The sequence below is a fragment of the Mustela lutreola genome, chromosome 17 (genome assembly GCF_030435805.1).
Source record: "Mustela lutreola isolate mMusLut2 chromosome 17, mMusLut2.pri, whole genome shotgun sequence".
Taxonomy (NCBI): domain Eukaryota; kingdom Metazoa; phylum Chordata; class Mammalia; order Carnivora; family Mustelidae; genus Mustela; species Mustela lutreola.
Window position 1 is genome coordinate 35,456,606 of NC_081306.1, and position 24,604 is coordinate 35,481,209.

Consider the following 24,604-nt stretch of genomic DNA (forward strand, 5'->3'; position numbering starts at 1 on the left):
ACACCTCCCCCCACCAGCACTCCCAGCTCCCATGACAGACATTCTGCAGGGAAAAACACCCGGGGCCACGAGAGGAACCCAATACAGGACATGCAGGATGTGCACACACGTGGCAACTACTTTAAAACAGAGTGCCAAGTCCCTAAACTTTAGGCCACGCACCTGGCTCCACCAGGAGGGGACGGGGAGCACTCCGAGGCCACTGGAGACAAGCCCACCACAGCCTCCATGGAACTAAACCCTGGTGAAGACGTCAGGACAGGAGGAACCACTGACCAGGGCCCTGCTCCAGGCCCAGGGTCTCTACTCCTGCCCAGTGTCACCCGCCAGCCCAAGGAGGACCCAAGGCAGGTCAAGCAAGGAAGAGCAGGGGATCCAGAACAATGCCTCCTGGTCCCACCTCCGCTCCATGCAGACTCTGATCCGGCAGCACCGAATCCGTGCGGGTGGTCGCCAATGCCCCCTCTATCCCGGTCCACACTCTAGCACCTACCCACACTGGCGCTCGGGTCCCCCTGCCACTGGGATGCCTTCCTCCTCCTTCCCCTGCTTCATCCCCATCCCCAGGGGAAAACACACACACACACACACACACACACACACACACACTGCAGGTCTGAGAAGAGTCTGCTGGACGGGCCCGGACGCCATCCCCGTGACCGGGGGGCCTGAAGCCCACGTGGCGCCAGAGCCACCGCATGTACCATATGGAGACCCTAGTGACACCTCGGCACTCTGTCCCTGAGGCGCCCAAAGGCAAACGGCACAGCTGAGGATGGGGGAGGGAGGGAGGTCTGGACTTTGCACAGGGTAACAGTGTGAACCTCGCTGAAGAAACACAACAGCCAGCATCTGTTCTTTAAAAGGTAATTCTGGGGATACCTGGGTGGCTCAGTGGGTTAAGCCTCTGCCTTCAGCTCAGGTCATGATCTCAGGGTCCTGGGATTGAGCCCCGCATCGGACTCTCTGCTCAGCGGGGAGCCTGCTTCCCCCTTCTCTCTGCCTGACTCTCTGCCTACTTGTGATCTCTCTCTGTCAAGTGGATAAATAAAATCTTTAAAAAATAAAAATAAAAGATAATTCTGCTTGGCCTCTAAGAACATGGACCCGCCCTGTTGCTGGGGCTCTGCTTCATGGACACATGGGCTCCCAGTCACTCAGTGCTCACCAGGATGGCCACCCTCCAAGCCTCGGCCCCCAGCTCGTGCTGGCAAAATCAGAACCCGTGTTCCCAGGCAGTCACCCACGCATGAGTACTGAGGTGTGCCCACCACCTGACCCCGCACTCCAGCAATTCAACATTGAAAGCCACCTGCTCTGCCCAAGAGGACAAAAGCCCTCTAGCTTCGGACACGAATGAAACTGACCGCTCAAGGCCCCATGCACTTAACCGGGTGTGATCACTCCTCACAGCCATTAAGCTGACATCCAAGGCTGTTGGGTGAGGAAGCCCAGAGCTAATGCTGCCCGAGTAATCAGCCCCCACTGCTCCCCTCAGCCTGCCCAACACGGCAGCCCCAGGGCCTCCGAAGGCCATGGGGGCTGCTAGGAAAACAGGCAAGGCTACCCCAGAGGCCTCCAGCTGCGGCTGCAGCCCCTCCCCACTGCTGGGGTGGGGGCGTTGTGGGGGCACTGATGAGGGAGAGCCAGATCCTCCCACACTCCCAAGAGGAATTCAGTAAAGCCTCTCCAAGTCCACAGAAACCAGACACAGAGTTGCTCCTCTCTCTCCAACATAATCCCCTGAGAACCCAGCAGAGCCTAATTTGTCTAAATCCTTCTGCTATCTGGCTTTAGACTTTTTAAAACCAATTTAAAAGGAGGTAAAGAAGTAGACGAGCCGTATCTACAGAGCTGGAGAAAAGCCCTCCGAAGTGCTTCAAGCGCCGAGCCAGAAGTGCAAAACACAGACGCCCTTCCATCTGGGACCAGCCCCATCATCCTCGGGACCCCAGCGAGCACATGCAGGGGACGGCCCCTGAAGAGTGGGCAGAGCTCCTCTGGGAGAGCGCCTCCCTGTTTCCATTCCCCGCAGGGATGGGACACACAGAGACAGAGGGGCCAGGACTGTGCCCGGACTCGTGTGGGCCCACCTGCATGCTTCTGGAAAGGCCACAGTTGGGCCCGCGGGGGGTCAGGGATGCCGCTCCCTCCACACCTCGCTGCACACACCCACTTGCAGCAGCAGGCACAGGCCAGTCAGACTCACATCTGAACCTCACTGGGGAGCCGGGCACAGCCAGGGGCCGCTCCCCCGGGGCCCAAGACAGGGCTGCAGCGGAAGGAAGCCAGCTGTCAGGGAGCTCTCTGCTACACTTGTCTTCTGACTCCCCCCGGAACACAAAAGCATGAACAATACAGGCACCTTGTCACCGAGGCCAAGCAGGCCAGAAGGGGCCCCATCCTAAGTCACAATAACCACAGACAGAAAGACACAGGAACAAGCAGTCCTAACACCCTCACGACAGCCAAACGCTTACTAAATGCTACTGGCTGCCAGTCCCCCGGTGCTCACAAAGGCTAGCCACCCTCCAAGCCCCCAGGGCCTCTGAAGACAAGCCCCTGCTCTTCTTTCACAAGACTGAAGACGGCAGGTAACCAGTAAAGAAATCAAACACGTGAAGGTAGAAGCCGGGGCTCAGCCACCAGGAGAACGACCGGCTACTTAAGGCCAAGAGTAAATCGCGGGAGCGCCTGCTTCCCCTTGGCCTCCACAGGGTGGCACGGGGCTGGGATGGACTCCGAAGCCTCCGGCCGCCACCTGCACACCTCTGGGGGCCACTGGGGCTGGAAGCCAGCACAACACCAGGGCACAGGCCTGATGGAGAGCCAAGGGCGGGTGAAGGTACCTCTCTGGGGCCGAGCTGCAGGAGGACAGCTCTCAGCAGACAAATGAGCATGCAGTGGAACAAAAGAAAGGTTCATGGCTGAGGTCACAGAGGTGCCAGCACAGGAGGCCAGAAGGTGAAGCCCTCGCCTCCCCCCTCCTCCTCCTCCTCCAGAACCCCAGAGGAAACCAAACCAAGACCAAGGTGCCTGATAGCCTGGCCACCCTCCTGATAGTCAGCACCACCTCGTGTACTGACGGATCCAACACCTAGAGGATCAGAAGTGGCGACCATAGTGACTGTGGCCATAAAAGAGTCCAGGTTGGTCAATGAGATGCTCTCTTAAAAGGAATCAGGTTTGAAGTGGCGGGGGGGGGTCAGAGGTTGGGGTACCAGGTGGTGGGTATTACAGACGGCACAGATTGCATGGAGCACTGGGTGTGGTGAAAAAAATAATGAATACTGTTTTTCTGAAAATAAATAAATCAATTTAATAAAAAAAAAAAAGGAATCATGTGCCCGGCCTCACCCACCATGGGACACAGGCCCCAAGACCACTCCCCTGGCCAGCAAACAAGTGCTGCTGGGAAGCAGCCCAGTCAGCAGCTGATTCCTGTGCTCACTGCAGGTGACCGGCCAGTTTCAGGGACACCGACACCAGGCTTCAACAAAACCTGTCCACCCTTCCCCCTCCCTTCGCCGTCAATCCCATCAAAGCTGCACGCTGCCTGACAGGCACCACGCCCTCCCAGCCGGACTGAAACCAGGCCAGATCCAGGCACAAAGGGACAGGGGAAGAAGCCAAATCACAGAGGCACACCCGCTACCAGCAAACTGCTTCCTCCATGAGATGAGAGGCTTGACTCCAGAGGGCCTCACCACGCATTCCACACCCCTTCAGTAAGGATCCCCCCGGGTGGAAACTGCTCAACACGCTTGTTCAACTCCAACCCACTGGAGGTCCCTGCCCTCATCGCTGTGCTGTGGCTCCACGCTTGGAAAGCATGCTGCCCAAACCCAGTAATGCCACTCGTGTGCCAGGACAGAAACATAAAGCACTTTCTGGAGGGCAATTTAGCACCATCTGTCCATTACAAACATATATGTCTTTTGAGATTAAAAAAAAAAAAAACCTACTTCTAAGAATTTGTCCAAGTAATGAGGCCCTGTTTCCAGGGGCCTGAGATCACTCAGAGCTCGTCCACTTTACACTGTATAGCCCTTCAATTCAGTAGAGCTCCCTGCTGGTGCAGAAGTACCGGTGGAAATCGAGTGACGAGGTATAGAGGACCCAGACTGAGCACCGAGTCAGAGCTTGCCACATGAGAATGTGCCAGGCGGTGCCCAGACTGCGGGGTCAGGTGCCCCCCACTGGAGGAGCCAAGGGCCCCCTTCTCTGACAAGTCGTGCATACTGGGCACAAGGGCCATGTGATGGGGACCGGGCAGGGTGAGGAGCATAGGGGTGGGCCCCACCTAAAATATAAGGCTTTATAAAGCATGCCTCAGCATCCCTCTCTAGCCTGCCATCGTCCACGGGTCCCCTTCATGGAGGTGGGATGCGTGACTGACCACATGCACACCCAAGCAGCTGCTGTGACAGCCAAGGGCACACGATTTCTGGCACAACGTCAGGACCCCTCTAGCTCCAATCATGTCCCAACCTGAGATGTGGGGAGCCAATCACCTGATAGCCACTACAGTCAGTTTTGCCTTTGTTAAAATTCCAAATAAAGGGCATCACACGGTGTGGCCTTCAAGCACCTGGCATCAGCAGGACTTGTGTGCACGCACAGCAGTCTGGCCTACCCCAGAGATATGCCATGTTCCATGAACCCACACCCCTGCTGATGGACATGCCTGCTGTCCCTACATTTTGGCTATTAGGAATCAGGCCACTGGGAACATTTAGGGACAGGTCTTTTTGAGATCACATTTTCATTTCTCCTGATTAGGAACCCAGGATACCACTGCTAGGTTCTGTCATAAACATAATGGAAACAGCCAAACAGCTTCCCAAGTACTTGGGGCTGCCTTCCCAAGTGCTTCCCAGGGGCTGACCTCCCCTCGCCCCTGCAGCAAAGGCACGACACCACTGCTCACACCCTCACCCCTGCTGTGGCCTCCCTCTGATCCCAGCCACTCTACTGAGCCAGCCGCAGTACCTCATGTGACCTTCACCTGCACCGCTGAACAACAACGATGTGGAACGTGTGTCACGTTCTTATTCCCTCCCGTCCGCGGACCCTCTTCTGTAAAGTTGTCTGTTCAACACCTTTTGCCCAGCTTTTAAAAACTGGCCGTTGTCCAGTTCACTCGGAAGAATTCTTCACAAATCCTGGATACAAATCTTCCCATCAGGCCTCTGCACACACTGCAAGTACTTTCTCCCTCCTAGAACAGGGTTTGCCTCTTCTTTATTGTAACTTTTTTCCAAGAACAAACGTACTTTTTTATTTTAGAGAACTCCAACTTACCAAGTTTTCGACATCTTTGGTGCATGCTTTTGTGTCCTAATCTTCCAGAAGTCTTGATTTTCACCCGAGGCAGATGCATGCCCCACGTTAAGAGACAAGAATCCGGACCTGACCACACAGACATCCCACTGCCTCAGCACCGTTTGTGGAACACTGACTCTCCTGCTGAATTATCTCATCACCTTCATGGAGACCAACAGACTCCATACTTTTGAATTATTCCTGAACTTTTTAGTCTTTTCTGTTGATGTGTATGTCTATCCTTATGCCATTACCATGCTGCCTTGACCAATATGGTTTATAACATGTCCTGAAATCAACCTTTGTAAGCCCTTGTTTTTTTTTCACGAACAAGCCTATAAAATTTTAGAATCAGTCTGTTGGTTTCTACCAAAAAAAGCTGCTGGGACTTAGGCTGGAACTGCACTGGAAGTACGGACCAATTTTAGCAAACTGGCACCCCAACAACACGAGCTCCTCCGCTCCGCGAGCACAGTATCCCTCAGGAAGAACTTATACTTTACAACATACAGGTTTTCATCAAATTTACCCCCAAGCACATCAAGTTTCTGAGGCCACAGTCAGCGGCATGTACTTCCAGTGGCTGGCTGCCAGTACGCAGAAATTCAGTCCAGCTTCATGAGTTGTCTCTGTAACTGCGAGCCTGTTAGGCTTACCAGTTCCGGGTAGCCCTTCAGAAAGTCCTTGAGCTCTCCTGTGTGGGTGATCATCTTCTCTCAAACCACAGGCAGATTTACTACTTCCTGTCCGACTACACACCTTTCTTTCCCCTCCCACCTCTGCCCTGGCCTGCATGGCCACTGCCACAGACGGGGAGAGGCCATGCAAGTGCAGAGTCGGCGGGAACTGTGCCGGGGGCCCTTCCACTCCTGCATTGCTTGGAGGTTTGCATCGTGCAAGGGTGCTAAGCTCTCACAAAGCTTCTGCACTACTGAAACAGTGTGCTCCCCCAAACCTATTACCACAGCGAACCACACGAACCAGCGGTCTGAAAGATGCGCCCTTATGTTGCAGCAGGTGCCCCTTCTGCTCTACTGCCCCTGCCCCTCCCCCATGTTATTCCTTCTCCGGTGCCCCAGACAGTCACATCCACGCTGACACGGATGCAGAGAGTGTCTCCTGGCATCCGCTTTGAACACCTTCAAATCCTTCTCCACCAGGCCACGCACCCAGAGCAAAGCTGTCCAAAGCCGGGCACGCTCTGTGCGCTGCTGCCAAATCCCTCACTCACCTTTCAAAGCCCTGAAATAAGGACATCCAAGCATCACACCCACTCACCCTCCCTTCCCCACTGCAGCCTCCCCCAGGTGCATGGCACCCCACCCAGCCTAGAGCAGCATTCCCTCCCACCCAGGACTCTCCAAGTCCTGAGGCCCACCTGTCTCCAACCCAGGTGACCTGCAGGCTGGAGACAGGTATCCAGCAACCTCCAGGTGGACCAGCCTGCATGGCAGGTGAGAACAGAGCCAAGGGGCTTCCCTACTGGTTTACATGGCCTGACCCACCCCGGCTAACTCTACCCAACTCTCCTGACACCCCTGGGCTCCTTGGGGCCTAGGAAAACCCAAACTGGGAGAAGGGTGACAAGAGTCAAGAACTCCAGGGGGTTTTGGTCTTTCCAGGTGTCAGACCTAATCTCTGTTCCCAACCTCTCTGTAAAACTACAGGGCCCTCTGAGAATCTGCGAAATGCCACAGCCGTGAGCACAGAGGATAGCCTGTGCAGAGAATATCCGGTCTGAAACATCAGAAGCTCACAGACACCAAGCATTTAAGGAAGATAAAGAAGCTAGTGGAAAATAGGTTAAATGTAGGACAGCCACCAGGGGCAGGCAGGGCAGTGAACAGGGGCCAGCCAGCAGCCCACAGGTGCCCTCACACCCCTGCTCCTCTGGCCCCAGCTGTAGCATGTAAGTCCCACACAGAGCGGCAGAGGACCAGGAAGAGCGGCAGGCAGCAAGTGTGGGGCCAGAAATCCACAGGGACCCTGCAGCTATCGAGGTGCAGGGATCAGGATCATGGGGGCAGGGGTGCCACCTAGTGGTGGCAGCCCTCAAAGCCCAGGAAACACTGGACGTGGGCCAGGACCTGCGGTCATGACACATGCCAAGTGAATGCTTTCAGTCCCAAAGTGACAACAACGCCTTGGCCTAAACACCAAGAGACTCAAGTCCGCCAGCTCACAAGGCTCACCTTGTTCCTCCAGCCCCTACTTCCAGGGCATCTGCTGCACTCCAGCCCACTGCCATCGCCCTGGCTGATTGTGCTTTGGTGGGGGGGCGCACCCCTGAACTAGGACACACCCACAAACATGTTTCCACGGGAAGAAATCCATGTTCTAGAAAAGTCCTTCCATGAACAGGTGTGAAAGATGAGGCACAAGCTACCCCCCACAACACGAGGGCCACACGGGGGACAGACACACATCTAGCCATTACTCAGCACAGTCTGAACCAGTCCTCCCGTCCTCTGCCACACGGAACGTGGCAAGGGTGATGGAGGGCATCCATCCTGGACCCACTGCAGGCAGTTCTACCTCCAGCCACCCAGACAGCAGTCTCAGAGCTCCTAACCAATGCCCACCCCTCCCTCCCACGCTTCCCCTGCAGGGACCCCAACCTTTCCCTGTGCCCTATTTCCCTCTGCACGTTTCCCACTCCATATTCAATCCCATAAGATGTGGGCTCCTACAAGTCACTGTCCCTGCACAGAAATCTCTAACTGCCCCAAAACTCAGCAAAAAAGGAGAGCCAAACTCCTCCTCGTAGCACTCAAGGTCATGTAAGACGCAAGTCCAGTGCCCAGCAGGCTGACCCATCTGTACCCAACTCTCCACACGGCTCTGACGACAGAGAAAACACAAGTCTGTGATCCACCAACTGTTACATGACACATGTACTCACGTCGGCGGGGCAGCCTGCCTGCTGCCTGGAGCACCCTAGCGCGGATATAGGGGTAAAGGAGAGGAGCCGGGGTCTCCAAAGTGCCCCCGGAAGGGACCAGGAACAGGTGACAAAGCACATGAAAGAAAAGCTGCCCCCGACAGGATCCCTCCCCAACAGCTGCCAGGAGCCCAGGACCACGAGGATGCCCCACCCGCTTCTCCAGAAGCCTCCGGCCCCTCGGAAGGGACGGCTCTGCAGCATGGGACTGTGCCCCTCCCCACACGCACAGTGAGGCCTGCGCTGCACTCCCAGCAAGAAAACCAGCCCAGAGCCAGACACAGACTTGAAGAGGGGCACCCTAGCCCGGGGCCGACAGAGACACCAGCCTCTGCTCTACATAGCCCACTCTCCTATGGCCGACCCCAAAGGGCCTCAACACCCCTCTTCCTCTCCCTCACTGGGCCCGGCCACCCACTGAACACACAACACACACAAGCAGGCGACCAGGCAGATGACCCACCCCAGCTGGCAGTCAGCGCCCTGCACGCCAGCCATACTCAGGCTGGAAGTGAGACCAAAGGACCGAGGAGTAGCTGCACCTCCCCTCCGGGCCAGAAACAGCCGCCAGCTGGGCCCCAGCCCCAGGCCTGACTGATGCTGCGTGCTTTGTGGCCCATGCTGTGCGTTCATCTTGCCAGCAGCTGGTCTGATCGGGCATGCGTGGGCCTCTGATCTCCTGCACAAGAAAGAAATCAGGGAGGTTTCTCTTCTGACGAGGCTCCCCGGGAGCAGGACGGAAGCCTTCCGGTGAGTTAATAAGTGCAGAGAGCATGAGGAAGCACAGAGCAGCTAGGCCCTGCTGGGCTGGCCCTCCAAGAGCCTGGGCCCCGCAGGTGCGGTTCAAGCACGATCAGCAGCCTCGTCTGTCCTGTGGCTCAGCCATGCAGAGCCGATGAGGAGGCACTTTCAAGGGATGCACGATGGAGTCAATAATGCTGACGGGAACTGCCACAGGGTCCAGAACCAGCAGCAGGACCGTGTCATCACAGGACAACTCTTTAAAGAAGGTTCTCAGTCTTGGCCCAGTTGCCCAGAGCAACATGAAAGACAACCGAGGAGCTACAGCCTTAATATCACCCAAGCAGACAAAACAAAAGGCTCTTGAAACACCGCAGCTCCAAGGACTCATCTCCCACCAGCCCTCTCCCAGACTAGAACCACCACACAATGATGAAGCTACAGGCAAGAGCCAGTCCGCAGCAGACCCACAGAGTCCTGGGGACTGAGAGACAGGCAACCACGCTGGAAGGAGAGGGGCAGCAAGCCCTCGGAATGACGGACAGCAGAACGTGTGGGGCCAGGGGCAGGCGGCAGTGGAATGCTGCCCACCCTGGCCGTCCTGCCCACTGGGAACAAGACCCCAGCTGCCCACCCGGCAGCCCCGCCACGGCCTCTCCGCCTCCTGCTGTCCCCCCAATGGCAGCAGCTTACAGATGAGCCGAAGCTGCTGCGGGGACCTGCAGGGCACGACAATCCTCCACAACAGTGTTTTCTCTCTGCCCCCCCAAACCCAGTTCATCTCCACTGCTTGTTTTTGCCGAAAAGGAATAGCCTATCCTGAAAGCAATGACTCCCTCAGCATCCACAAAGATGTCCTTTCAGAAAGCCTGACACCCCAGGGCTATCAGATTCCTGCCAGCGCTCTGCCAGCCGACCTTAAATAAAGAAGCTATTAGGACTTCGGCAAGAGGGTCACTTCGGTCCCGTTTCCACCCCAACAGTGTAAGTACCTCATCTGACCTGAGCATCCCTGGCCAGAGCCGCCCCGACAGACTCTAGCAGGGTGGCTTCTGGCAATGCCAGGGAGCCAGGGCCGCGCTCCCAGCCATGCCCACCGGCCCAGCACCCCGAGGCACTTCCAACCCCCACCTACCTGATGCTCAAGCCCGTGGTCTGCTCCAGCCGCTCCCAGCTCTGCAGTTTTGCCAGCAGCTTCTGGAAAAACAGGGAGGTGAATGCTAAGAGCACCGTAACCCCAGTATTTCCCTCCCAAGGCCTCTGCAGCCACCTGGATCCCTTCATCACGCGACCCCACCTCAGTCCCCAGACCAAGGAGCCTCCCACAAAAGTGATGGCGATGTGGAGGATGTTACATCTCCCTGATCCCTCAGAAGAACCTGCTCATATCTCTGAGCTGAGCGCCCGAGCACCCCGAGCCCGCTCAGGAGCCAACAGCTTACTCCCACAACAAGCAGGCTCAACGCCTCGCCCGTTCCTCGTCCCATGGAGTCAGGTCAGAGTCTCAGCGCACAAAGCACCACCGAGTGGGGGCAGGGGTGACAAAGAGCCTTGGGCTTGCTCCCATAAAAACAGCAGGGCAGACCTGAGTGCTGAAACCACAGGAATGTGCTGCCTCTCCCACGCTCCAGGGGCTCCAAGGGACACCGGGCCCCCAGGGCAGACGCGCTCCTCTCAGCAGACATGGCCGACTAGGGCGGGGGGCTCCCGCAGGGAGAACAGGAGGTGGGACATGTCTCACCTGGCACTGCACGTGGGGCTGCCTGATCCTGCATCTCACACTCTCCCACGCTCACCCACGTCCCACGTTAGAGTCCTCCCCACCTCTTCCAGAGACGTAAGAAACGTCAGCGCGAGGACCATGCGTCTCTGTCTGGCCTGCCCCACCTCCAACCGGGCCAAGCGCCCTGCTGGCTTCACTGCATTCATGCAGTCACTCGATGGCCCTTTCACATGCGGCGCACAGGCTGGTGAACAACTCTGTCACTAGAGCCAATGCTCAGTGACCACCTACCAAGGGCCAGGCCTAGTTGAAGCAGGGGACGTGAATTCATTAAGCCCTCAAAACCCTGCAGGGCAAACACCGTTACTCCTCATTACATAGGCAGACAGAGAGGTTAGGTAACTTGCCCAGGGTCACAGAGCCAGCAAGCATTCATGGCAGGATTTCACGCAAGGCAGCGTGACTCTGGAGACCGGATCTTAACCAATTTCAGAACTGCCCAGAGGAAACACTGCTCGGTCTGGAGCTGCGTCCTCAGGTGGAGTTCACATGTAAGCCAGCATCCTAGAGGAGCTCGGCTCCCACCCTGTGAGGCCACAGGCTGCCCGTCTGGCCAAGTGCAAGCAGCTACCAGCACACTCCCAACCACCTAGGAAACAAAGAGGGCCCACGGCTTGTCAGTGACGCAGCACGAGACAGCAGGACCCAGGGCCAGAGGCCAAAAGGCTAAGTGCCCATGTCCCTCATGTGCACTGGGCGAGACAGAGCTTCTGCGCCCCCATGTGCGCAGGGAGAAGGGGGTCGGGTCCTCCCCACGTCACCTGATTCCCCACCCTGTGTCCCCCACCCACATGGAGATCATGACCACCGGCCCCCTGTGCTCACCCAGCCGAGTCTCCCCACCGCCGACCGGCTCGTGAGCGTCCGCACGGGACACCACAATCCTGTGGCCACTCCTCATCCCACCACACCAGTCCAGCACTTCCACATTTCAGGGTGGGGGAACCAGAATGCCAGACTGAAACCCCAAGGTCCCCCAGACAAAGGACACCCACAAGGAACAGCCCACTGTGCCCCCAGGCCCCACCTCCTTCTCCAGCTGCAGGACGACCAGACTTTCCTGCAGCTTCTCCTGGCGTCCCAGCCGCCGCCGCAGCCCCTCCAGCTCCTCCCGGAGCAGCCCGTTGGTCTCCCGCATCTCCCTGGCAGGGACAGAAACAAAGTCCCTCAAAATCCCACAAGCCTGAGAGGAGGAGCACAGCCTGGCCCCAGCCTGTGCCCGCCTCACCGCAGGTAGGCGCTCTCCTCCCGCAGCTGCTTCAGCTCCCTCTCCAGCTTGGGCAGCCGCACCAGCTCCGACTTCATATTCTTCACGACTGTGGCATCCTGTTCCTGCAGGGACAGCTTCTGTTCCAGATCCTGAATGAGGCCAGGGACAGAGGGGACAAAGTTGACCACTGTGGCCCAGCCCCCCTCCAAAATACCAGGTGTACCCCTGTGCCACGTCTGTGTTGGTCTCCAGGGACACCCCCGACATGGTGTTACAGGTTGGGGTCACAATTCTGTGCCACCCTGCTCTCGGGGCTGGGGCCTTGGTGCACACCTATCCGAGGACAGGCAGCCAAAGCTCCCTAAATAAACACACTGGTAAGACACAGCGCTCTTCCCCTGCCAGATCCGCTCCTGCCACACTAGCACCCGTGGAACAAGCGAGTCTTCTCCATGTTGACGACAGCCTTTCCTTTGCCATCTGCAGTCCCCTTGAGACACACTGGGGACAGCTGGCATCCATCACTGACAAGTCACTGAACAAGCTCAGTGCATGAGATCAGGACCAAATCAGTCAGTCAACAAACATTAACAGGGCCCAGCTCTGTGCCAGGTACAGGGTCAAGCAGCATGCACAAGGTGACACAGGACACAGATAAGGTCTCTGCACATCAGGTCTGGAAGAAAAACAGGCACCACATTACGCAGGCAAGCACACTCTGGCAGGCGGGCCAGAGGACTGAGCAGGAGTGAGGTGCCAGAGCCGGGCAGGCCCCAGAGCAGGAGAACAGCACGTGAGCGAGCAGAGGCAGGAGGAGCCAGGAGGCCCGACAAGAAGGCAAAGCTGGAGGGAGGTGGGGGGCAGCAGCCCCAGCCCCAAGCACAGGCAAGGCACACACAGAGATGAGCAACCGTGTCAATAGTTTACAGTGGGCACGGGCCACTCATGGTCCCTGGACACCCAAGCAAGCCCCAGCTAAAGCGGCAGGATAGCTGAGACCACCACCAGGACATCCCGCAGGTACAGCCTACTCTGAAACAGAGTAACGCACCCTGATCCTCTGCTCCTGGTCGGCCCTGGCTTCCTGGCTGGCCTGGAGCTCCTGAACCTTCTGATTAGCCTCCTGACATTTCCTGTCGAGAGAAAAGCACATCATGTGCAGAAAGAGGTAGGTGGTAAAGCCAGCATTTGCCCTCACCCTGGAGGCTTTCCTGAGTAGGCCCCAGGCCCCAGAGCACTGTGGCCTCGGTCTCCTCAGACTGGGGTGCTGGCTAAGTAGACTTTCTTCCCTCGCCCAGCTTTCTTCCCTCGCCTTTGCTGCACACCCCAGCACAGAAGAGGGCCACAGACGAGGGCCCTTCCGTGACCGCCCCCCCGCCACACCCCCAACCCCACCCAGGAGAGTCCAAAGCTCTCCTAGGACACCACCTGTGAAGGGAAAGGCCTAGATCACTGAAAGAGAATTCCATGCGCGCTCAAAACGTGGCCTCCGCCTGGACAGCCCCACAGCCCACCCACCCCAGAGGTGCCCCACATAGCCTTTAAAGCCTCACTTTTTGCTTCTCTGCAAGCAGGCATCCCAGTCCCCAGGGAGGGAAGAAATGACTGCTCCCAGTCACTAACAACATTAAGTGTTGTTCCCAGAACATTTAAAACACTCATTGTCCTCACTTCAGTGGCCCCTACGCCGGCAGCCAACAGCCTATGGATAGGGAGGACAGACCGGAAGGGCATCTGTCCAGGCTCAGTGTGAACAGCACACATGGTCAGCCGGTGCTCAGACCACAGAGGGCACAGGAGGATGAGTCCGGGCCTTTCCATTCACGGTCTCCCGCACCAGTAACATCCGGACACACAGCTCAGCATCGGCCCCAGAAGGCTTCAGGCCGACTGGACCCAGGGCGACCCTCGAGCAGGCTCACCTGGTACCGGGACAGGGCCCTACCCCAGCACAGCCACTCACTTGTGCTGCAAGGCCAGCTGCTCCTTGAGCTCTTGCTTCTCAGACTCCAGGCTCTTCACCTGCATCTCCTGGTTCATCACGCTCCACTGCAACTCGGAGACCCTCCCATTCAGCGTGCTGATGGTCTGGAGGGGCAGGGGGCACAGCTGCTTACAGGCTGTGACGCTTATGCAGATGTTGGCTCCTGACCCACACACCCACGGACAAATGCCTTCGAAAGAGCCTGCACTGGCCACCCCCTCCAGCGGGCAGGAACCAAGCCACCTTCTCCTTTACAAAATGCGACCTGGGAGGAGACACCACCCCTCAATCCAGTCCCAGAGTATCCGGCCTGCAGCCTGCCTCACTTTCCCTCAAGCAAATGGGAAACCACTGGGTCTCAGTGATGGACTGCCTGCCGAGACAGCCTTGTGCCCCGTGACGTCTGTCACTTGGGATCCTCACTTATGTCCAATGTGCTTGTGTGGGTCTCCCTCCACACATGCCCTGGCCTCTCCGCCCCGAATGAGCCCCTACCATACCCCCACCCCAGATAAAACACTCCCCGTGAACCACAGCCAGGGCCTGCCAAGACATCAGAAGCAGGGGACTGAGGCCATCTTCAGGACGGAGGGGCCATGGGAACGCCCTGCGAACCTCTTACTCTCAAACAGAGGGCAAGAACGGGGCCATTCACCCTTGGGGAAAGTGCAGGCATGCTCTTGGCCAGAAAGCTGGGGCTGGGGAGGCTGGCCCAGGGCCAAGCTTCAGGACTTTTAGGGACAGACCTGCCACCCTTGCATCAGACATACCCTCACCAGGTGACCTCCTAGTGACCATCTGGTGATTGTTCTCTGTCTGTGGCTTTCCCAGGGGAAGCCAGCTCACCGACCAGACCACCAGGGAAGCCCACTTAGAAACGTCCCTATAAATAACCTCCCAGAGTGGAGGACAGGGACCTGGTCCAGCAAACTCCCTGCAGTTCCAGGGCACCCCTGCCAACAAGGAGGCCTGACCCGCTCTCACCTGACCCAGGGGCCCATGCCAACCCAGGAACCACATTCCCCAGGGGAGGCCAACACAGGCCGTCCACTTCCTGCACTCCATCCATCTGCATGGTCTGCTCTGTTCCAAGGATGCCCATCTACCTGGGCATCACAGAAACTACATCTGACTAGGAAAACAGCCTTTGAGAAGTCTTCGGGAATCTAATTAACACATCCTGGACAGCAGGCACTGCGCAGGACACAGGGTCAGACGGCCGGCCACACACAGTACCCGGCTGTAGGGAAGCCCGGCAGTCAGCAAGAGGACTTCCCAGTGACGAGCACACGAGCCAGGCTAGGTGGAGAGAGAGAGTATGTGGGGGCGGTGACGATGGAGTCACCAGGGAAGGCTTCTCCAAGAAGGTACAAAGAAACAGAAACAAAATTTACGGTCCTCTGTCCCAACTGGCCGCCATCTCCCCACCCTGGAGCCCTCTCTCATCCTCTTTGCAACCTGTGTGGCAAGGGCCCACCCCACCACCTCGCTCTTCACTGAACAGAGCACAGGCCCTGCCTTCCCCCGTGGGCCCCAGACCAGCCTCTAGAACACAGCCGAGGCAAGCCAAGGGTGACACGGGGACTTGTCTTGAGGCTGATCACAGCTCCTCTCCTGCCAACATCCACATCAGAAGACAGATGTAGGAACAACCTTAACATGCTCCCCAGCATTGCCAAGGCAAAAATAACCTGCAGCCTGCTTCCCGAGATCTATCAAGTAGAGAAAAGCACGCAGAGACAGAATACCAATGATCCCGTGCCCTGCTCCCTCCCCAGGCAGCTCTTCATCGTTTTCCTCACTGCACCTGTGATCCGCAGCGCCACAGCAGAGGGACAGGGAAGGTCAGGAGAGTCCAAGCTCCACCAGCAGCAGTGTTTGGGCTCTGTTTCTAAAATTTATACAACCTTCAACTGGTAAAGACAGTAAGGACTACAGTTCCTCTGTGTGCTGGCTTCAAAGACGTTCTCAAATACTAACACACCTGCTAATAATCAAAGAAATGCAAATCCAGGGGTGACACTTACATCTTCGGAAAGGGGGGGTGGGGAATACAAGTATTTCCAGAAGATACCACCATCCATGACAGGTAAGGCCACAGGGAAACCAGGGCCCTCAACAACACTGCCAGGACCACACAGCAACTGGTAGCAAAAGCCAGACACTGTCCCTAGAGACCCAGAACCCCACTCCTGGGAATACGTCAAAATCAGTAACAGAAGCCAAAAGCTACCTGCTACATGTGCTCGTATGTACATTTACCAGGATATGCTGAGAAAACGTGGGGCAAGTTTTTAAATGATGAAATGCTAGGTGTTTGATTTATGAAGGCCACAGAGTGGAAAACAAGTTGGGTTCACTTTTTTTTGAGGGAGCGGGGAGAGAGCAGGAGTATGGGCAGGGGAAAGGGCAGAGGGAGAAGCAGGCTCCCCACCAAGCAGGGAGCCCAACTCAGGACTCAATCCTGGGACCCTGAGATCATGACCTGAGCCGAAGGGAGATGTGCCCCAGGTGCCCCGGAAAATGAGTATTTTTACTAGGATTACGATGACCGGAACACTGCGCACAAAAGGCAAGGAGGCAGAAGACTGTGCCCAGCACCCCAGGGTACCCACGCCCCTCCCCCCAGAAACGCCCCTGTTGCGGGACAGCCCTCACCTCCCTGGCCGCAGCAAGGCCGTCCTCCTTCTCCCGCAGCTTCTGGCCGGCAGTGGCCAGGCTCTGCTCACACAGCCTATGGCGCTCCAGCTGCTCCTTCATCTTCTCCTCCGCCTCAGCCTCCCGCTCCTGCAGCTGCCGAATGCGCGTCAACAGCTCCTGGTTGCGGTCCACCTCGCGCTGCCAGAGCGGAGAGAGTGAGCAGGACAGAGACCCCCCGACCCTGGTGCCAGTCATGCAGGAGGCCCCGCTCACACCACGAGAGCTGAGGTCTCCAGGCACATCCTCTCCTGCAGACCGTCTGATACTGGGAAGGCAGCCCCAAAACTGAGACTCTTCATTCTCCCTCTGATGGACCCGGGTGGGACGGGGCGGGGGTGGGGGTCTAGGGAGTCGGCAGTCAGCCACTTAGGAGCTCACCCTCATCCCCAGAAGCAAAGGGACCACCGACTGGGCACCTGATGCTGCTGACCCCTGGCCTCTCCCTGGGAGGCGGTGCAGCAGGAGACCCCTCCGCACTCCCGAGCCGGTGCTCGGACCAGGCCTCTCCAGCCGGGCACCAAGAAATGCTGAATGAACGCAGACGGACATGGCCCGCTCGAGGGAACTGCAAGTCTGGCTTCTTTCCACAATGCAGGGCCCTGAGCAACCCACCCCAGAGAGGAACCTAGCATCTCTATTCAGACTGCCTGTCCCAAGTATGCAGGGGGCAGTCCCTGCAGGTCCCTAGACCTCAGACAACAACCAAAATGTCTCCATCTGAGAGGTTCTGAGATCCCCACCCACAGCCAAACTGGCAGGCCCTGAAAAACCATGATAGATGTCTAAGGCTCAAAGGGACAATTTGAAAGCCATCGGCTCACATGGTTCCGGGTCACATTCAGCCATGTCTGTGGGTGGGAAGGGAAAGCTCCTCGAGGACCCGGGATTAACTCAGCCCTGCACCCTTCGATTTCCCCAAGAAAAGACTTCCAACAACCACACAAGGATCCACTCCTCCAACTCATTCCAACGTATTCTGAGCACATATAAGGTGCTACGGCCTGCACTGCACCCTGGAGACCAAGGACAGCCCAGACCGGTCTTGCCCTTGGAGGACTAATGGCACAGGAGAATTCCAATAGCTCCACCCTGCTGTCTGCCTGAGAGCAAGGGCAATACCCCCTATCCCTACCATCTAATGGCCCCTGGTGCCACCCGCAGCCCTAATAATGCACCTTCAAGAGCAGCAAGATTCCCACAGCCTGTCCCTTCCCACCACTTCCTACGGGACTATCCTTCCTTAGATGACCCAGAACATGAACTAAAGCCCCATCTTAAGAGGAAGGCCTGGGTGCAATGCCAAGGCCACAGGACCCACTCACAGGCCATGTTCCTGGGCTACTAGACCCACATGGCACACCACAGCCAGAAGCCTGCATATTAGGGTCAAATATACCCAGTTAGCTTCACATCCCTGAAGACATCGCTATTTTTACAGGACCAGGAAAGCACACAAACATGCCACATAAGGCCAGAATGAGGCCAAACATCTACAGCTGGGGAAAGCGTAAGCAGGTCAGAGACTTGCTGGTCCAACGCTTTGCCCGAGTCTTGGCAGCATTTCCACAGATCATGAGCACTTATTGAAAACCTCTGGCAAAGTGCTGTTGATCGAACCGAAGGAAGGGATTTACGACCTCAGTAGAAACCAAGCACATTCCCTAGGTAATGGGAGTGGCACTTGCCCAGTTTGCCTTGGGTGAGCTGGGGACAAGAGAAAGTACCCCCAAGACTGGAGATCCTGGCTCTGAGGCCCTATGACCACGTGAGCAAGATTGGTCTGGCCTGGACTTGGGATGACACAACCCCATGACTTTCTAAGCCTGTCATGCTGCAGTACCTGGTATTTCTGCTGGGTTTACACCCCAATTCTTTGGGTGGGGCGGGGGTAGAAGGGAGAACAGGCAGCCCAGCAGAGAGGCATGTCCTGGCCGGGCACACGTGGTGGACAGCCATCCCCTGCGCTCTGCCCCCTCAAGGACATCAAGCATAGCTGGTATCTGTGGCCTAACAAGGCAGCCCCAGTAGCCCAGAGGCAGAGCATCCAGGCTCCCAGCCAGTAGGCTCACCTGCCTTATGGCCTGGCAGGCACCGTGCACGACGCCCCAACACCGGGGCCACCTGCTCGCACCCACCTCGTAGCACCTGGCACTGGTGCTGGCCGCCCGCTCCAGCTCCACTCGTGCTCTCTTGTGGCTCAGCTCCATCTGCATCTTCTCCCGCTCCACCTGGACCACCTGGGACTTGGAACGGATCCGCTCCGCTCGTTCCTCCAGCTGACCAGGTCACACCCGGGGGAAAGAGAACCCTCAGCAGCTGTGCCAAATAGGGGAGCGGCTTGTCCAACACTCACACTGAGCTCCTGCCGCCAACAAGGCCCATACTCAGCCTTGGGGAAGAAGGGTGGATGCGGGGCCCTTCGCTGGAAAGTGGGTGGGAGGAAGCAGTAGACAAAGAGGAAATAACAACAGGAAAAAATGGTAGGCTCTAAGATGACAGTGTGTAGGCTCATTCTAGAAAAAAGGTCATGTTAGTCTCCTATTGCCGTGTAACAAATTACCACAAACTTAGCAGCTAAAACCCCCTGTTATCAGTCAGGGTCTATGAGCAGAAGGCCAGGCACACCGGCCAGGTTGTCTGATCAGGGTTTCACAGCTAAAATCAATAGGGTGGCCAGGCTCCAAACTCCCCTGGACCTTGGGATCCTCTTCCACACACAGGAGGACTAAGGTGCCGCTTCCTTGCTATCAGCCCCAGGCTGCTATCAGCTCCCAGAGACCACCCACATCTCTTGCCATGTGGCCCTCTCCACCTCCAAAACCAGCAAGGGAGAACCCCCATATGTAGACTCCCTCTCCTGCTCTGAGTAAGTCAGGCCCACCATCTTCAGGCTGACATGTTGGCAAAATCCTGCTGCCACGAAACCATTTTAGTGGGAGAAAGTGTGGTCCACCAGGCACCAGGGACTTAAGAGCCATCTTAGAAGTTGGGCTGGCATGCAGGGTCGATACATAAAGGTGACGTCCAGCCTGGAAGGGCCTCAGAAGACACACCAAACAGTTTCACGGAACCAGTGAGTGTGCCAAGGCCTCATCTGCATATGGACCACAGCCTGACCGTTCCAGGCATGGCTACTAACACAGCAGCTCCCGGGCAGTAGAAAGAAAGGCCGAAGCTCAGGCTGCACCCCACAGATGCCCAACCAGGCACTTCCTTCCACACAGAGTCTCGGGGACTCTCAGGCACACTGCAGCTTGAGAAACACTTGACTACAGCGAGAGGTTCTCAGTCCCACCAGGGACATTTGGCGACATCTGGAGACACTGCTGACTGTCGAAAGAGGGGGTGAGAGCCAGTATTTGCTACCAGCCTCCAGTGGGCAGAGGTCAGGGATGTCTCCTAACATCCTATAAGGCAGAAGCAAGTCCTGCCAAACAAAGCATTCTCCAGCCCCAAATGTCAGCAGTACCGAGGCTGAGAAGTCCCAGGCCAGACGAAAGGCATCTGCTCTACCCAACCCCTCACATACTCTTCAAGGGCCTGAGTCCACACTTCCTTTATCCTCTGACATTTTCTCTCATTTCAGTTCACAGCGGCTGAAGTGTGGGGGTTCCGAAGCCCACCCTCTGCCACATTGACTGGCCTCCCTATCTCAGCGTGCAGCAAGGGCCCAGCCTCTCCAAAGGATGGTGGCCCCCAGCTCCCGTGGGCACTACTGCACAACTGCCAGGAGCCCCAGAGAGACGGGTCCGTGGCCACATCTTCCTGGCACAGGGACTGCATTTGAAGGACAGTAATTGAAACACGTTTCTATTTAAACCAACCTCGTAGCTCCTGGCACTGGTGCTGGCCACCCGCTCCAGCTCCACACGTGCCGACATGCAGCACAGCCAGACTATAAACCCTTTCCCAGAGAAACAGGAGCATAGAAAAAGGGCAGGGGGCGGGGACTGCCAGACTCTGCAGACCTGCTGGTTTTCAGTTCCCTCACCTACTGTCTGGGGCGGCTGGGTAGGGCACAAAACCGCTGCTGGAAGTGTGGGGACAGCATAGGGCTAGATCAGGGCCCCCAACCGGTCCTGCAGCTATAAGACTCTGACCAGCTCACTCTGCCTAGGGCATCCACCTAAGGATCCCCCACACAGGGGCGGCCTTCCACAGCACTAGCTTAGTGAGAAATGGGCCTCTGAAATTCTAAATCCTATAGTTCTGATAGATCGGCCAGAAGCTTCCAGACATTTGCATCAACAAAACTGTAACAATTTTTTAGACTAAAGTTGTCAACTTATTTTTCCTGTGAGCAAGAGTCAAGAAAACACAAAAAACAAAAAACAAACAACAACAACAACAACAAAAAAAAATACCACCGTTATTTCCAAAAAGTGCTTTGACACCAAAAACAAACGTTAAAAAATCCAACTTTGGAATAAAAAATTCTCTAGGAAAAAATGGCAGTGAGTAACTGTCCACTAAACAAACAAAAATCACTCAATTATTCAGCAAACACATGCACACAAACACAGGAGCATTTGTTTAAGCACAGGTTGCCTGGGCCTCCTCAGGGCTCTCAGAGCCACAGGACACCACTGTCTCTGTCCCAGGCCATTAGCAAGGACCAGCTCCCACTGCAGAAGCAGGGGACAGCACCTGCCTGACACGGCAGTGATGCAGACTGGCAGGGGCCAGGGCCAGGCGGCACACACCACCCCCTCCTCGTGTGGCCCCAGTGACCCCTGTCCCCGTGAGACTGACCCCACAAGTCTGTGGAAGCTCAAGTCCTCCAGGAGACCTGGCCCCTCTTTAATGGGTCTACAGCAAGCATTGCTAAGAACGCTAAATAAAGTAAAATAAGACTTCTTACAGCAAAACTATAAAAGGCACATCCTGGCAGAGGGAAGCCAAGATCTGCCAACAGACACACCCAGTCTTTCTCTTTACTTGGAGACCCATCCACGTGGAGGGCACTAACCTGAACTACCTGGCACCTGAACAGGCCCCCGCCAAGGTCAGGTGCCTTCTACCCAGAGAACACTCCCCCATACAAGGCACTCACAAGTACTTCCTGCTGGAAAAGGAACTGCCAGGGCACACACCTTCCACCCAGAGAACCCCCCACACACCCTACAGCACCCATCTTCCACCCAGAGACCACCCCCCGCATCCCAGGGCATACACCTTCCACCCAGAGACACACACATACCCCACCCCGCACCCCAGGGCACGCACCTGCATGCTCTGCTGATACTGTGTCTGCAGAGAACCTGGGGCGGAGGTGACAGCATCCAGGCCAGACCCAGCCTCCACCCGCTGAGAGATGAAGTTGTTCAAAGACCGCAGCGTGGACAGCACAGTGGTGTTTTCCCCCAGGTCATCCATGGCCACTTTGCTTTTGGAGGAAGACAGGGAGGGGTGACCGTGAGCCTCTGCAGGCACCATGAGCTCTACCAACAGCCCCACTCTCCCAGGGCTCTCTCTGAGTCCTTACACGACCCTACTGTAAATAAGCACATGTTTGCAGTTAGCTGGCAGCCAAGACTCATCTGTAAATTTGAGAGCCACTTGGCAAGGATGCCACGAAGACGAGTGTCCAGCATACATGTCCAGATGGCAGGGCTGCGACTGGCACACGGTTCATCACTCTGCCTGTAACTCCACACAGGACATCTCAGGCAGCACAACGGGCCATCTAGGTCTTTCCACACATATTTCACACATCATGAAAGTGGCACTTCAGAAAGTTACAGAACAGACTGGAACCCAGGTCTACGTCTAAAGTCCAGTGTGTACTGGACTGCGCAAGCCAGGGCATGGAGGAGAGAGCATGAACAACAGCAAAGAACCAGCATCTGTGGGGCACCCCCAGGGCATGCTTAAGCATCTGCCTTCAGCTCAGGTCATGATCCCAGAGTTCTGGGATACAGCCCCGTATCAGGCTCCCTACTCAGAGGGAAAACTGCTTGTCCCCACTTGTGCTCACTCTCTTGCTCTCTAATAAATAATTAAAATAAAATAAAAAGAACCCACATCCCCAAACCTGTACTGACCATGGCCTGACGGCCGCCCACCCACCAACGGGTGGGTAACATCCCAGGTACAGTTAATGAGCAAAGGTATTAATTCCTACAGGTACATACCACATTCCACTTAGGTAAAAGGCCTGCTCACACAGACTATCCTAAGGATTTTTTAAAAGATTTTATTTATTTATTTCACAGAAAGATAGAGCACAAGTAGGCAGAGCAGCAGACAGAGGGAGAGGGAAAAGCAAGCTCTCCACTGAGCAGAGAGTCTGATGCGAGGCTCCATCCCAGGACCCTTCGGCTCGTGACCTGAGCCGAAGGCCGCCGTTTGACTGAGCCACACAGGCACCCTGGACTTTCCCAAATATTAGACTGAAAATGCCTCCCAGCCAACACCCCAAAGGAAGAAAGTGAGGAATCTTAGTTTGACTCTGAATTCCTGTTCGAGGAAAACAGAGCCCTTCTCTGTAGGCCACGTTTGCATCCTGGACAATACACCTGTCTTAACCACTTCTCAATCACACTGTCAGTGAAAAACGGGCTGGGAGACAGAACAGGACAAGCACTGAGTGCTGAAAGCCTGGTAGATACAGGCCCAAGCGGCAGGAGATAGCACAGGTCTGCTCCAGGAGGCAAACCTCTTTGTTCCTCAGGTTAGACTGGGGCCATACTCTCCATCCCCTAATGGGAAACTTAGCCACCATGTTCTGCTCCGGACAGGCCATCCCCTGTAAGAACTGATGCATGTAATCCACTGGAATGAAGAGCACACACAGGTTTTCAACTGCCTGGAACTAAGCCGCTGCACAAGGCACGCGATTAGGCAGCAGCTCAAACTCCATCCTCTTTATGCCACAGACTCCAATCTTCAGCAACCCAACCACAGAAACCCAAGCCCCGGGAAATCACAACCCCTGGGCTGCGCGCGCAGAGCACGCTGCCTGTCAGCGGCCCTTCTCCGCCTGGACACCGAACCAGTACTTCTGCCACCACTGGCAACTCCGGGCACAGGACCGGCTCCGCCAGACCCCAGGCGCCGAGTCGGGGTCTGCCCCGCTCCGACCTCCGCTCCTCTCCCCACCACCAAAGCAGACGGCTCGAACCGCAGCCCCCCTCCGACCCCGCTCCGACCCCAGTCCCGGCCCCGTCCCCGCCCCGCTCCCCGCCACCAGAGAAGCCGACTGGGACACCCGCTCCGCTCCGCCCCCGCTCCGGTCCCGGTCCCGGCCCCTCGCACCGCTCCCCGCCAGCAGAGAAGCCGACCCCGCTCCGGTGCCGGTTCCGGTCCCGGCCCCCGCCCCACTCCCCGCCACCAGAGAAGTCGGTACCGCTCCGACCCCGGTCCCGGTCCGACTCTGATCCCGGTCCGGGCCCCCACCACCAAAGAAGCCGACTCGGAACCCGGCCCCGCTCTGGCCCCGCTCTGACACCGGTCCCGGCCCCTCACCCGGCTCCCCGCCACGAGAAGCCGACTGGGACCCCGGCCCCGCTCCGAGGGACCGAGCGCGGCGGGGAGGAGGCCAACAGGCAGGAAAATGGGACAGCGCCCGCGTCCAGCGCGTTCCCCGGCCCCGGCCCCTGCCCCGGCCCGCCACCCACCGGCGCCCACCTGCGCCCACCGTGGACCCCGGCGCCAGGGAGCTAACCTCAGACCCGGGCGATCGCCGCCGCCGCTCAGATCTCCCTCCTCGGCGCCCGCGCCCGCGAATCGCGAGACCTGCCGCCGTGCTCTCGCGAGACTTGGGCAGGACGCGCCGTAAAGACCCAGGTCCGCGCACCACTGAGTCCTGGGAGCCCCGTGAGCGCCCCGGAGCCGCCGGCCCCCGGGAGACCTCGCCCGGAGGACTCTCACCACAGGCTAGCCAGCGGGCCGATCGGGGAGCCCGCCCCCCGCAGTGGG

General features: G+C 57.1%; 1 protein-coding gene across 3 annotated transcripts in view; it reads right to left on the reverse strand.

The window, feature by feature from the left end:
- MAD1L1 (mitotic arrest deficient 1 like 1) overlaps positions 1-24,556 on the reverse strand; it is a 311,419-nt gene extending 286,863 nt beyond the window's left edge. Inside the window, exons 1-9 of one of the 3 annotated variants that reach the window (XM_059155782.1) lie at positions 24,314-24,555; positions 21,911-22,070; positions 18,820-18,960; positions 16,643-16,822; positions 13,964-14,088; positions 13,052-13,133; positions 12,019-12,149; positions 11,818-11,932; positions 10,143-10,204 (exon numbers count right to left, since the gene is read on the reverse strand). In XM_059155782.1, the coding sequence (XP_059011765.1) occupies positions 10,143-10,204; positions 11,818-11,932; positions 12,019-12,149; positions 13,052-13,133; positions 13,964-14,088; positions 16,643-16,822; positions 18,820-18,960; positions 21,911-22,060 (986 nt within the window). In that variant the 5' untranslated portion in view covers positions 22,061-22,070; positions 24,314-24,555. Of the gene's footprint in view, positions 1-10,142; positions 10,205-11,817; positions 11,933-12,018; positions 12,150-13,051; positions 13,134-13,963; positions 14,089-16,642; positions 16,823-18,819; positions 18,961-21,910; positions 22,071-24,313 lie in introns of all 3 variants that reach the window. The other 2 variants (XM_059155781.1, XM_059155783.1) reach the window with 2 other exon arrangements.
- Between the last annotated feature and the right edge of the window lie 48 nt (positions 24,557-24,604).